We start from the raw sequence: 15,116 nt of genomic DNA on the forward strand, positions 1-15,116 counted from the left end.
TCAGACATTGCAGACGGCCCCTTGGCTCCCGGGCTAGGGGCGCCCTTGCGCGGAGCCCACCGGCACTTGAGCGACGCTCCCCGAAAGCCTGGGCGGTGGCCGCGCCAGGAGAGGGGCTGTCGCCATTTAGCGACGTTCCCTGCGGGCCGCCGCTCCGCCGCGGGAGCCGAACCGGGGGGTCGGGCGGCGAGGGAGCGCGCGCCGGTCTTTTGCGACGGTGCCCGGCGGCGCTGGCCCCGCCCCCGGCCCGCCCCCCGCGGCCCGCCCCGCCCCGTCTCCGCCGCTGCGCTCGCTCCGGGCCGCTCAGGCCCCCGCCCGCTCTATGTGGCCCGGCCCGCGGCGGCCGGCGGCTGGGAGCGGCGAGGCGGCGGCGGCGAGCGGCGGCCCGCGAGGCCCGGGAGGTGGTGGCCGAGGCCCAGGCGGCGGCGGCAGCCCAGGAGGCGGCGGACGGGGAGCGGCGGGAGCAGGCTCGGCTGCAGAATGCGCGTCCGCCGGGGGCTGCTGCGGCTGCCGCGCCGCTCGCTGCTCGCCGCACTCTTCTTCTTCTCGCTGTCGTCCTCCCTGCTCTACTTCGTCTATGTGGCGCCCGGCATAGGTAGGAAGGAAGCCTGGGGTCCTGGGGGGGGGGGGGCGGGGAGGCGCCGCTCCGGCCTCGGGGAGCGGGGGAAAACCTCGGGAACCCCTCGCCCCACCCTGACGGCGCGCCGACCCTTGGAAGACCCCGGCCGGAGGCCGCCCGGAGCCTGGCCGCGGAAGATTGCGGGGACCCCGGCCCGACCCTCGGGAGACCCCACGCCCGGCCTTCGGGGGACGCCAGGACGTTCCCGCCCTCTGCACCCCGACGGGCCCCGGAACCCACTGCCCCCGCCTGCCTCCCGCGCACCCCCGGCCCTCCTTACTCCATCCCCTGGCGAGCCCGACGATACCTTCGCCCCCGGCCCCCGGGCCGGGCCGCCCCCTTTCCCGCCCTTGCCTCCCTCGAGCCCCCCCCTTCCCGCCGCTCGGCTCGAGAACTCCCGCTCCTCCTCCCCCGGGGTCTCCCGAGGCCCCGGTTCCCGGCATTCCGCGGACCCCGAACCCTTTCGGCCCGCCCGCCCCTCCTCGCCGAGCCTCGGTGGTGGGGTCTCGAGGCGCCCCACCTTCCCGGTTCCCATCCATCCTTCCCCTCTCTCCTCCCGGGTGAGTCCACCGTTTCCTGCTCCTCCTCCCTACCCTTTCTTCCCTCCACTTTCCTGTTATATCCACCTCCAGGTTCTCCTCCCCAGCGCACACATTCTCCTCCTCCAAGTGGCCCCTTTCCTTTCCGGGTGGCACCGCCCCCCCCCACCTTATGGCGGTCCACCCCCCCTCCCATTCAATCTGTTAAACCCTGAGCGTCCCACGCCTCCTCCCCGTCTCCATCTCCCCACCCCCCACCCCCAAGGGCACACCCTTGTTACTCCGCCCCGTATCTCTTTTCCTTCCCCAAATTCTCCACCCCCCCCCCCCCTCCGGTCCTCGGCCGCAGTTTCTTCCTCAATGAAGACTTAGGCAGAGGGGCTGTCTGGACCCTTCCGCCCTTTTACTTCTCTCTCGTAGCCTTGAGGGTAGAAGGTGGCCCTTCAGTGTCCTGTGGTGCCTGCTCAGGGACCGAGAGGACACGTAAATTGGCCCTAGAGGAGGAGATGTGATAAGAGCCTTGGGGGAAATGGTGCCAGGTGGGAAGGAGGAGCATGGAGAAAAAATGGAATGGGTACTCATTCTTCTGGAAGGCATGTCCTTTAAAGGCAAGACAGCCCCAGGAGAAACTGAACACTGCCCAAGCATAGACTTTGTAAGACCACAGAGCAGACAGACATAAAGGACATGAAGAAGGAGATTGGAAGGAAATACAGCATGAGTGTTAAGGTCAGAGGACACCGAGGTCGGACTGGAATTCAAATCCCTGCCCTTTATGACCTTGGGCAAGTTACTGAGCCTCAGCTTTTCTCCTCTGTAAAATGGGAGTACTAAACCTAGCCTCATAGGGTTTTAAGGATGGAAGTAGATACATTCTTTTTTAAAGCACTTACGATGCACAGGGTGTTTTTTTAAAAAACAGTTACATGCAACTTTGGAGAAAGAAGGGAGTAGATGGAAGGTTTAAAGAATGTATTTGACTGACAGGGTGTCACCACACGCTCCAGAGAAAACTTTAGTTCAGGGTGAAAAATGACCAGAAGACGCTGTTGGGGCTGGGGCAAGGAGAGTAGATTCTGCTATAAAAAGTCTGGGTCATTTGGATGTTAGGAAAGGGTTGATGGGTTCACTATAGGGGCATGCCCTTTAGGACTGTAGTAATGCCTAGTGCCATTCTCTGTTGACCTGTCAACACTGAACTAGCTGAATAGAGAAATTTCCAGATAGAGCAGGAGATTCTCTCCTGATTTTTTTTTTTTTTTAAGAGCGTATCTCACTTGCTGGTTAATATTGATGCTGTATACTATAAATGAAACCTGGAAAGATAGAACAGGCACCATCTGATTGTCCTAACAGTTTATGAAGTATCTTAGGGAAAAAACATCCCTCTGGGAGAGTATAGTATGTGGTCTGATGGATCAGATTAGGAGAGAGGAATTTTGGCAGAATGAGAACAGGTGAGTAATTAGTGGAATTAATTGAGAAAAGAGGTCATTAGCATATTAGTTACTAGACTTACTAACAATGGGTGTGAGATGTTAGATTTAGACCTAGATGTATTCTTGCAGCCATAACCGCTTTCCGTGACAGGTTATTTCTGTTGTTTGTACATAAATCAACCATATCCAAATAGCAGAATAATCCCACTGGGATGGTGATCACCCTTGAGATTAGAAAGGTTAGAAGGCACATTCTCCAGCAGAACTCACCAACTCAGTTAGAATTCCTCAACAATAAATTTTTAGGTCAGTGGAACCCCAGTGTAAAATGATGAACATTTACCATGCTTAGATTCCCGTATCATTGAAAGCTGAAAAAGATGCGGTGCACTTACATTTTCACTAGTTTTTCCTTAAATGGAAGTCTTCTAAAGGGCCGACCTTCTCAGGATTCAGCTTCTGTTAGTGGAGAATGTGAACTGCACAAAAGATGTGGAATGGCTTTAGGGTTCTTGTAGGCACAGTTATACTCAGCTGTTTGGTGGGATTTTTGGTCTCGTTTTTGTTTTTGTTTTGTTTTGTTTTTTAAACCTTGGCTTTCCTGTTAATACACTTAATTTCTCAAATGGCCAGCTTTGGACAGTGGGGTGGCAAATCTTTCCAAAGGTTAAGGCAATCCAGAGAAATAGAAGGTTTTCTGTACCTTGGGTTGTCAACACCTTAATTTGAGACAGTTATCAAAATGAGCTTAGAAAATAACATTAGGTTGAACCATATGAAATTTCTGTTTTTGCAGGTCAAAAACAGTTGTATGTTGGCGGTGTGATAATAGCTTAACCTGATTCATTTCCAAATAATGACATTTCTCACTTTTGGCATAATGGAAAGTGTTAGTGACTTACATTTCCTTCCGGGTTTAATTTTTTCCAGTCCTGCTTTTGATTTGCTTTGTATACCCAGCGATCACGTTTTGCTCAAAGGCCTACAGAGAAATCATCAGTCCAAAAAGTGTGTTACAACTATATTCAGAAATAAGTAGACTTGAATTGAAATCGAGGTAAGAGAAAATTAGTGTTAGTTATAAATATTTTAAAGTTGTTCATATATGATAGAATCCAGCCACAATTTTAGCCTGCCCACTAACTTAGTATTTTTGAGTTCTCATGCCAGCTTTTAATATTGGTGACCTATCGTCCGAGAGCAAAGGGCAATATCCTGGACTTGAAATAGGGGTGATGGCACCATTCGACTCGGAGAATTGGATGTGAGGACTGTTGCTTGTAGATATGAGTACACTGTGCTTGTAATAAGTACAAAGAGTTCCCAGCTGCTTTAATACCCCTATCCCAGTCCAGTTAGTGATTTCAAAATATGGCTTCACTGCATATGGCGTTTCTGTTATTAATTCAAAGGTAGTGTTTTATATCAGCAGGTTGAAAGTAGAAATGAAAAGGATGGGGCAGAAAATGTGATGAAGGTGGTGGGTTTGAAATGTCTGAAGCAGCAGCTGATCTGGTGATAAAAATGTGTAGGAGCCTCTCTAGCCCTGCCCCAGCCCCAGCCTGACCGATTCCCGTGTATTTAATCGCTGCTTCACCCGTCCTGGTAAAATATCCCTATTCCTTTCAGAGTTCTGAAGAAAACTTTGAACTTATTTATGATCCTTTAACTTCAAGAAAAAAAAAATCTTACAGCTCAGAGTACATCTATATATTGCAGTCTGACCAGATCTTATAGAAGATAAGAGAAGTGAACTATTTATAGATGTACATAGGCTGATTTAAAAGCATCTTAGTAAGTTTATGGGGCTGTTAGATGGGAAGGTTGTATAGAGGTTACTGACCTTTGCAAATTGGTAAAATAGTTACTAATTTTGAGAGAGGTGCCGTGCATGGTTGGAGGTAATAATCTATGTATTGACGAAACTTTATTAATTGAAGTTCTGCCATTGAAACTAATTTTTCTTTTGTCCTTGGATTACCAAGGAGAGGAAATGGGGAATGATTTTTTCCCTTTTGGCTTGCTTAGTTCCAAGAAAAGTTTGATTTTTGGTTGGCTTTTGGAAGGCAGGAATCAGTAATGCTAATCCCACCTGATTTGACCAAATGACCTTGAGCAAGTCACTTGATTCTCTCTGATCTTATACTTGACAAAACCCCAAAGCTGTTTGAAAAACCAGAACTTCATCTTAACCAACTTTTTTATTTTTTTTTTAACGTTTATTTATTTTTGAGACAGAGAGAGACAGAGCATGAACAGGGGAGGGGCAGAGAGAGAGGGAGACACAGAATCTGAAACAGGCTCCAGGCTCTGAGCTGTCAGCAGCACAGAGCCCGACGCGGGGCTCGAACTCACGGACCGTGAGATCATGACCTGAGCCGAAGTCGGACGCTTAACCGACTGCGCCACCCAGGTGCCCCCATCTTAACCAACTTTTAATGAGATCTTTTCACATACAGAAAGTTGATAATTCACTCATATTCTGTACAAATATTGGGCCTAAGATTTTAGATAAGATACATGTTTTATGTAGTCAAGTGCAACTTTTTCTAATAACCATAGGAAAATTTCAGAATCCCCAGGTTGGTGTGAAAACAGCCTCGTTTTTTTGTTTTTTTGTGGGTTTTTTTTTTTTGTACCCTATGTGAAAATGCCCCCTAAATGCCACAGTGCATGGAGTGCTTGAGCTTTTGTGGAGTGATATACATATGGTGGAATGTGGGTTATTTTTTTTAAAAAAGTAAAAAAACTTCATCCTGTTAAAGATCGCCACCCCCTCATGCTCATTTTCACACTCACCTCACTCAAATATTTTGAGTCCGGTCAGTTGTCTTAGAAGGAAACCATCTTTAGGGAACAGGTTGAAGTTATAAAACTGAACAGCACATTTTTGACCAGGACTTTGGCGATGTTTCATGTCTCCCCTGCAGCATTTTGCTGTGTTGGAAACAAGGTCTGGGTTTGGAGATGAAACGTCTTTAACAGTGAAAATATGCTCATCTTGGACAATCTTTAGAAGCAGCCGTTCACACAGTATCAGATACGGTTCCAGGCCTTTGATACTGTAGCCAGTAGATGGTCCCGCCCCAATCCTGACATCCCACCCCCCACCCCAAGCTTGACAGGCCAGTGGGAGCAGCATATAATACATTACCAGGAAGGAGGGTCTCTGTGTTGCTAAGACTCTTTGGAACTCTTCAGGAGAGTAGAAATTCCAAACCATAGAAGCCAAAATGCAACTGACTGCTCTAATTTTGGAGCTTTTTTGATCATAGGAGATCTGTTGGACACATCCAACCATCTAAAGCAAACAAAACTTTAGCAGGCAAGAAGTAAAAGAATGTGATGCTGCTGAGGCCTGTCAAAGAAGTAGAGAAAACTGGAGCTTAACACTGGTCAAGATAAAGGATAATCAGAAGCAGACAGGTTGGGTGTGGCTTGGAAGAGGCGAATGGAGCCCTCGAGAAGAGGCGGGCCTGCGTATGCTACTAGTGTAAGGGTAGTTGCTCCTTAGTTTCTTTCTTTCTTCTTTTTTTTTTTTTTAGTGTTTATTTTTGAGAGGGAGCATGAATGGGGGAGGGGCAGAGAGAGAGGGAGACAAAGAATCCCAAGGAGGCTCCGCGCTGTCGGCACAGAGCCCGACGCGGGGCTCGCACTCAGGGACCGTGAGATCGTAACCTGAGCCGAAGTCGCCGCTTAACTGACTGAGCCCCCCAGGCGCCCCAGTTATTCCTTAGTTTCTAATGCCAGCTAAGTAAGCGTGCTTGCCTTTGCACAGTAGGTGTATTTTTGTAGAAATATGTGAGAAAATGAAAGGGATTTAAGATCCATGGGTCAATAATGAGTATTTCAGTATCTACCTTGTGATGTTACCGGCTGTGGGAGATATTTGAATTCTAAGCTTCTTTTTAAACATTTTTATTTTTATTTATTTATTTAAAAAAAAATTTTTTTTTTTCAACATTTATTTATTTTTGGGACAGAGAGAGACAGAGCATGAACGGGGGAGGGGCAGAGAGAGAGGGAGACACAGAATCCGAAGCAGGCTCCAGGCTCTGAGCCATCAGCCCAGAGCCCGACGCGGGGCTCGAACCCACGGACCGCGAGATCGTGACCTGGCTGAAGTCGGACGCTTAACCGACTGCGCCACCCAGGCGCTCCTCTTTTTAAACATTTTTAAATACAAAAGATGTTTTATTTTAGAGAGAGTGTGCGCACGTTTGAGAGGGATAGAGGGACAGAGGGAGGGAGAGAGAGAGTCCCCAGCAGCCTCCACGCTGAGTGTGGTGGATCCACGCAAGGCTTGATCCCACGACCCTGGGATCATGACCTGAGCCGAAATCAAGAGTCAGATGCTCCTCCAGCTGAGCCACCCAGGCACCCCTGAATTCCAGACCGACTGCTTCTTTCAGTTTCTAGATGATTGTATAAGCCCAAGTTGAGTCATTAACTTGCCCAAAGTGAGAATTATAAGATATCCCTGAGGCACATGCAGTATGGTCGAAAAGATAAGATTAATCACGAGAAACAACTAGGGAAAAGTAGAATAAAGGCGTTCATTCCTTTATGCAACTAGTGGTTCCTTTGAGAGCCTCCTCTGGTCTGATGCTCTTTTGGGTATTGGGTAGTCTAGAAATGAATAAGGCAGAACGTTTTGCCATCTTGGCGCTTTTATTTCAGTGAGAGGTTTTTGCCCTTGTGGTGCTTTCATCCTAATAAGGAGACAACCAACGTACAAGAAGATTTCAGATGGCTGTAGGAGTGACGGAGTATCTGTTATATTTTATTTGTTTATTTTTTTAAGTTTAGCTATTTTGAAAGAGCGAACACCCACGCGTGGGGGGAGGGGCAGAGAGAAGGGAGAGAGCGAATCCCAAGCAGTCCCCACACTATCAGTGCAGAGCCCAACAGAGCCCAACGTGGGACTCCATCCTGCCAACCTGAGATCATGACCTGAGCCAAGATCAAGAGGCACTTAACTGACTGAGCCACCCAGGTGCCCCCTGAGTGTCTATTTTACATTGAGTGGTTAGGGAAAGCCTTGTTGAAGAGGTGATACTTGTCTTGGAGGGGGTAGAATGAATCGTTGACAGGTTTGGGGGTGGTGGTCGGGGTAGGGATGGGGGCACCCAGCACGTATAAAAGCCTTGAGGCAGGGATGAGTTTGAGTGAAGGTTGACTGGATTTAAAAAAAAATTTTATTTTTGACAGAGAGAGACAGAGCATGAGCGGGGGAGGGGCAGAGAGAGAGGGAGACACAGAATCCGAAGCAGGCTCCAGGCTCCGAGCTGTCCGCACAGAGCCCAACGTGGGGCTCGAACTCACGGACCGCGAGATCGTGACCTGAGCCGAAGTTGGATGCCCAACTGACTGAGCCACCCGGGGGGCCCGACTGGATTTTTTTAAGTGATGGGAGAGTGGTAGGAGATGAATTCAGAAATGTAGGGGGGGTCAGGCTGTGTAGGACCCTGTAGCCATGGTAAGGACTGGAGAATAGGACTGAACATTAGCTTAGAAGTCAGCCAGACCTAGGTTTTGAATCAACACACTGAATGTGCACATTGTTTCTTCCCTCCCTCCCTCTCCTCCCCTCCTCTCCCCTCCCTCCCTTCCCTCCTTTTCCTCCTTGCTCAGAGCGGGGCTCTAACTCACAGTCCTGAGATCAAGAGTCACAAGCTCTATGCAATGAGCCAGCCAGGTCCCCCGGGCAAATTATTTTCAATTTTCTTATCTACCAAGTGGAAGATACTATCTTTCTCATGGTTGTGGTGGGAATTAAGTAGAGCATGTATGTAAAAGGGCTTAGCCAGAGCTTGACACCAAGCTCCCTAGGTTTGTAACGATTATTCGCAAGTGGGAGACGTCCTCCAGGGTCTGATGCTAGCACCACACGGAGCTGGAAGGACCATGGCTCTAGTCGGGCATCACCGGTGACTAGACAGGAAGCGTTATTCAGTCTTCACGTCTGTAAACTGAGGGCACGGATGGTGGTACAGATTCTAGGGATGCTGTCAGATCTGAGGTTACAGGATTCTGGGCGAGTGTGGATGGCACCCTGATGTGGAAGAAGGAATAATGGCTTGTGTTGCGTAAAGGCACCCATCTTTTAAAATTTGGGTTTCCCGCTTGCTTAACCCTCGGTGAGGTGCTGAGCCGTGGCTTCTGTGGCACTGCTGGGGTGGCGAAGTGTTTGCGCAGGTTCCCCCTTTGGGGTGACGGAGAAGTTCACTGTGTGCAGTGCTGTTGTCTTGGGACAGTTTTTGCCCTAAAAAGAAGAATTTTTGCACTGAAGTCTGTATCTTTGAAATTACTATGACAAGGAAAAGAAAAAAAATTTGTGTGTTGTCTTGGGCAAGGGAAAAAAACTAAAAAGAATTTTATGGGGAATATCTTGGGGATGTTAAAACCTCCCCACCCCCCTCCCCCCGCTCTTTTTTTTTTTTTTTTTTTTTTTTGTCCTTGGGGAAATCCTTTTAAGTTTTAATCTGCTAAATCAGTCCTTTCCCTAGTATCACACTTTTGCTTTCAAGCGTGAGATAGCCCCGGACTCATTAGCTCCTGCTCGGTCCTCCGTCCTCTAGGTAATTGGATGCTAAATGAAAATGAATATTACATTTTGACCCAGTAAATTCTTTTTTATGTTGTGGCTTTATCCTGAAGAACATTCATACCTCCTGCCGATCCCCTGAATTCAGTGTTTTCCCAGGCACGGGAGTCACCCTGAATCATTTAAAGTGCTGTCTCTTCTCCAGTGTCCCTCCCTCCCCTCCCTTTGCTGGTTTGAGTAAGCAATTATTAGACGGTAGGCATTGTTCCTGCTCCTTCCCAGGTTACAGATACCCAGGTACTTTGCAGCGACTAGAAGGCAACCTGGTCGTTGTTTCTGAGTTACCTTAGTTACCGTCATCAATTATGAACAGTTCTCTGAGGCGATTAGTGGCCTAATTATGGTGATGAAAATGCTGTGGAGCGTCAGGTACCAGCAGGCGTGGGTCGTAGGACAGCTCAGTGTTGTGCTTTAAAACTTAAATTAATCTAGGCTATGCTAGTGAGCACGACTGTGTATTATTTTTTATTAAAGAGCTGTAAAACATTTAAATATCATAAAGGGGAAACTGTTTTCTTTACCCTCCAGGTGGTCCCAAAACTATGATTCATAGTCATTTAAACCTTTTGCTTAGTTCTCATTGCTGAACAACCATGCGCTTGGAAAGATGGGAAAACAAGAGTTTTTTTGTTTGTTTGTTTGTTTGTTTGTTTCCCCTCATAGAACTGCTAATGATCCCATCTTGAGGAGTTCTGCTTTTAGGCACCACGCCTAAATTATACTCAGGATTGTGATGTATATATATATTTTCCGACTGGTAGCCCATTGGCTTGTGAAGGTCAGAAAATAGTATTTTCTTAAATGCTGCGCTGTGATCATGTTTGGGTTGTTAAAAGAAAGAAAGGAAAGAAAGAAAGAAAGGTCCTTTATTCCAGTTTAGAAAGTGACAAATTGCCAACTTCAATTAAACCACGTGGGCCAAAGATGGTAACAGACTGGTTTTAGGAGTTTTGATGTACTTATTATGAAACTGTGTATTTTAAATAAAAGCATTTAATCTTTTAACTTGTTAAGAAAAACTCACTTTATCCATATCGTCATAATCTGTAGAGTCCTGATCGGGAGGTTTTCTGGATTGTGATTTTTTTGGGGGGTCGAGGATAGTGCCTGGCACGTTGTATGCACTTCAGCATTTGACGGCATGAATGAAGAAACTGTCGTCCGGGTAAATCAGCCTTTCATTGTGGGATTGCACGAAGGACTGCTTCTTCTGTTAATCCTGGTTTTGAAGTGGCTTTGCATTCATTTTGCCCCAAACTACTTTGTACTTGTTTTCTTTGGGGTAGAAAAATACATATCATAAAGTTTGCCTTGTATTTTAGTAATTTAAATGTGTAATTCTGTGGCTTTCGTTACCTTCGCAAGTTTTGCACCCATCACCGTTTCCAAAAATGTCATCACCTCAAGCAGAAACTCTGTTCCCAGTAAACAGTAATTCCGCATTCTCCTCTTTCCTCAGCCCCAGGTACCATCTAATCTCTCTGTCTCTGTGAATTTGCCTTTTCTAGATGCTTCACATAAGTGGAATCCTAGAATACTGTCTTTTTGTACCTGGTTTGTTTCAGCTCATGTAGTGTTTTCAAGGCTCATCCATGTGATGGCATGATCAGAAGTTTGTTCCTTTGATGACTGAAGAATATTCCACTGTATGTATTCACCACATTTTGTTTTTTCATCTTTGACAAGCACTTGAATTATTTCCACCTTTTGGGCATGTGAACAATGCCACTGTGAACTTTAGTGTACAAATACCTGCTTGAGTCTCTGTTTTTAATTCTTTGAGGTACATGTTTAGGATTGGAATTGCTGAGCGATGTCGTCATTCTAGTTAATTTTTTGAGGAACGGCCAGACTTTTCCACGGTGGGTGCAGCATTTTACGTTCCTACCAGCGGTGTATGAGGGTTCCAGTTTGCCACATCCTGGCGGCCCTTCTTATTCTCCATTTTTGGGTGGTTTTTTTTTTTTTTTTTTTTTTTTTTGAGTATAAACATCTTAGGTGTGAAATGATGGCTCATTGTGGTTTTGCTTTGTATTTCCTTAATGACGAATAATGAGCATCTTTTCATGGGTTTATTGGCCGTTTGTGTATCTTGTTTGGAGAAATGTCTGTTCTGGTCCTTTGCCCATTTTTTTTTTTTAAATTTTTTTTTTTTTCAATGTTTATTTATTTTTGGGACAGAGAGAGACAGAGCATGAATGGGGGAGGGGCAGAGAGAGAGGGAGACACAGAATCGGAAACAGGCTCCAGGCTCTGAGCCATCAGCCCAGAGCCCGACGCGGGGCTCGAACCCACGGACCGCGAGATCGTGACCTGGCTGAAGTCGGACGCTTAACCGACTGCGCCACCCAGGCGCCCCTACTTTGCCCATTTTTTAATTGGATTGTCTGTTGAGTTGTGAGAAACTCTATTTTCTGAATATTAAGCTGTTATCAGATCTGTGGTTTGCAAAGATCTTCTCCCATTCTGTGGGCTGCTTTTCACTCTTGATAGCAACCTTTGGTGTGCAAAAGTTTTTAATTTTAATGAGGTTCAATTTGTCTCTTTTTTTTCTTTTGTTTGCACTTTAAAAAAACGTACTGCTAACTTTTGCTCTCTTCAGCGTGCCCATTCCTTTTTCTGCCTGTGAAGGTCTGATAGGCGTTTGTAATGCTTAAGTTACCAGAAGGCATTTCGTGCATTTCCTGCACAAGCTACTACTGGTCTGGTTACTGAGAAAGGAGGAGTCACAGGTTTTTGGTTTATTTTGCTCTTAACCTCTTTAAATGTGGTGCTGCTTGCTTGATTTCTGACTCTGTCTTTAAAATAGTTACTCTTTTTGCTAAACTTGACACGCTGTGCGGATTGTGTCAAGTATTTCAAGTGTTAGAAGAGTCCTGTGACTTTTTCTGATGGAAGGGGGACTATCCACGTCTTATTTGATGTTTTTTGTTTATTGGTTATTTTGTCCGGCGGGACTGAAATATAACTTAAACGTTTTCTGCTTCGAGTCGCGGTTCTCTGAAAATCCGTGTAAAGGCAAGGCCAGATGTTGAGATACCACATTTTTGGTGGTGGGGACAATACAGTTTACTGACTGAACATCTGCTACAGAAGAGAAATTTGGAAAATATTATAGATTGGTGAACATAGTTAGTGAAACACTGGGCTCATTCTTTTCCATACAGAAATGAAAGGGGCTGATGACTTCTACGATAGGGAAAAGTAAATTTTACTTGGCATTTGGTTGACCCCAAATCTCCATTAACCAGCACCTTATACATTTTGTTATTATTTTTTTAATGCTCATTTATTTTTGAGAGAGACTGAGAGAGCAGAGTGCGAGAGAGAGGGAGACACAGAATCCAAAGCAGGATCCAGGCTCTGAGCTGTCAGCACGGAGCCTGATGCGGGGCTCAAACCCACCAAGCGGGAAATCATGACCTGAGCCAAAGTCAACCGACTGAGCCACCACCCAGAGGCCCCTACATTTGGTTATTTAATAATAGGTGCTGGTGGTTAGAATGAAGACAATGGAGGCGTGGTTTTGAGTTTGGTATGAAATGTGGGGTCTTTTTGTTTGGTTTTGTTTTGTCTTCTGATTCGTTGAAAATTGGTAATTCCTTATTCACCAGAGCGTTCTGTTTCCCCATGCCTCCCGGTCAACGGCGCAGGCCAGGCCGGCAGGTGGAGGTGAGGTACACGCTGCCAGGATGGTCCCTGCATGATGAGGAGGGGTGTGGTGTGAACACAGGATTTTTTATTTTTCATCCTGTTTCCTTCGTAACATTATCAGAATATGAACAGAGTCTAAAGAATGAGCAAAAAGGAAAACCTAATATGTAAAACCTGCTGAACTCCTGCACCTCTGACAAGGTGAAATTTGGCAATTTTATTGTTTTGTGCCCGGTGCCAGCTGCAGATGTATTTATCTAAACATGAGTGATAATGGTGGTGATTAAAGACAGGTGGGTCCCTAGAAAATTTTTTTTCTGTGATGAAGGAAAAAGTACATAAACTTGGCTTTTCATTTGCCTACTTTGGCTACTAGAGCTATAACTTCATTAATTTAATCTCTGTGTTGCACCCTTGCAGTGTGCTGGGCTTTGGGGTTCGGTAATGAATGAGGCAGGCACCATAGCTCTGTTACTTTTTAAGTATCTGGCTAGGGAGTACAGCTCCCCTGTAGTAAAAAATTTCAGTTTTGAGTGATTTGATACTCCTGGATGGATGTGTTTAATTGAAGATCAGTTTCAACTGCTGTTCAGTTGGTGTTAACATTCCTTAATTGCCAGAAATAATAGTGCATATAATTTAAGACATTTAAGACTGTGGTATTTAAGGCAGCAGAAAAGTTAAATTCTTGAAAACACATTTGATTTCCTACCCCACTGGGCTCATTGGTTGTGCCTGGTTTTGGTTGGTGGTCACATTTACAGGGAATGTGGCTGCTGTGTGTCTCCTGAATGGAGTCATGGTGATGGTGGTAAGCAATGACCTGATGTTTCTTAATAAGAACAGTGCTCTCTGGACCAGTGGAGGAGGGACACATTTACATGCCGAGGCCTCTTCTCTTCCACCTGGAAGAGTGTCGGTTTTAGAATACAAGTCTGGCACCGAGTAGGTGCTTAGGAGGCATTTGTCCGACATAATGAATTTGTCTCCTACCCTTCGGTGACTTTGATTACTCTTGGAATAAAGTTCAGACTCCCTATCGTAACTTGTAAGGCCCTCTATCTTACCTGATTCTACCTCCCTTTCCAGCCTCATTTATGCCACTCTTCTCCTGTCCCTCCAACATAGACTAGACTCTTTCCTTTTCCTTTTCACTGGCTGACTTCTGTGCTCCTGCCCATCTTCAGACCTCTCTCTCATTCAGTGTTAAATGGATGGGACTTACCTTTCTTGTTCATTGTTGTATTCCTGCCTACAACACTGTCTTGTCACACAGAAGGTGTGCAGTCAATATGTATTTGTGTTTTTTTAATGTTTATTTTTTTGAGAGAGACAGAGAGAGACAGAGAGAGAGATAGAGGGAGAATGAGCAGGGGAGGAACAGAGAGAGAGGGAAACACAGAATCCGAAGTAGGCTCTGTGCTGACAGCTTAGAGCCTGACATGGAGCTCGAACTCACGAACTGCGAGATCATGACCTGAGCTGAAGTCGGAGGCTTCACCCAGCCACCCAGGCACCCCACTATTTATTTGTTAAGTTAGGGAAGTAAAGGAGAGGTGGACAGATCTGAGGTGCTGAAAAGTACAACTAGCTAGTTCCCTGCTCATATGGGAATGTTAAAGGTTGCTGTGCTAACCAAGAAAACTTCAGCGTGAGGAAAACATCATGTTTTAACCAAGAATCAAATAAAAACATGATGGATTTGTTAAAATGTTCATTATAATTGAACTATGACACAGAGCACGGTTTTATATTAATTATGCCCAGAAAAGTTAGATGTTTGGTTTTATGTGGGCCTGGTGTGTGGGCAGCTGACAAGTGGTAGTTTTAGGTTTTGCCTGTTTTGTATTCAATACGGATTTTAACCCTTGTAAGCATTTTGTGTCTTACCTAGTCTGTGTGTGATAATGCTTTGAAATTGGAAGTCGCAGATGAATTTATTAATGGTTTGTCTTGTGCGTAAACTTGACATGTCGATGAAAAACAGTCCTGATTGATTTAGGATGGGGCAGCTACGATGATTCTCATATATTGCTAGGAACATTGTTTCTAATTTTTTTTTAAGTTTATTCATTTTGAGAGAGTGCAAGAACAAGAGTGGGGGAGGGGCAGAGAGAGGGAGGGAGGGAGAGAGAGATGAAGAGAGAGAGAGGGGGAGAGAGAGAATTCCATTTAGGCTCTTTGCTGTCAGCGCAGAGCCTGATGTAAGGCTTGATGTCATGAACCGTGAGATCGTGACTTGAGCCGAAATCAAGAGT

General features: G+C 45.9%; 1 protein-coding gene across 1 annotated transcript in view; it reads left to right on the forward strand.

Moving 5' to 3' along the window:
• The first annotated feature begins 310 nt into the window (after positions 1-310).
• B4GALT5 (beta-1,4-galactosyltransferase 5) overlaps positions 311-15,116 on the forward strand; it is a 75,687-nt gene continuing 60,881 nt past the window's right edge. The window contains exon 1 of the mRNA XM_043553696.1: positions 311-595. Coding sequence (XP_043409631.1) covers positions 481-595 — 115 coding nt within the window. The 5' untranslated portion in view covers positions 311-480. The remainder of the gene's footprint in view (positions 596-15,116) is intronic.

Source organism: Prionailurus bengalensis, chromosome A3 (assembly GCF_016509475.1).
Source record: "Prionailurus bengalensis isolate Pbe53 chromosome A3, Fcat_Pben_1.1_paternal_pri, whole genome shotgun sequence".
NCBI lineage: Eukaryota > Metazoa > Chordata > Mammalia > Carnivora > Felidae > Prionailurus > Prionailurus bengalensis.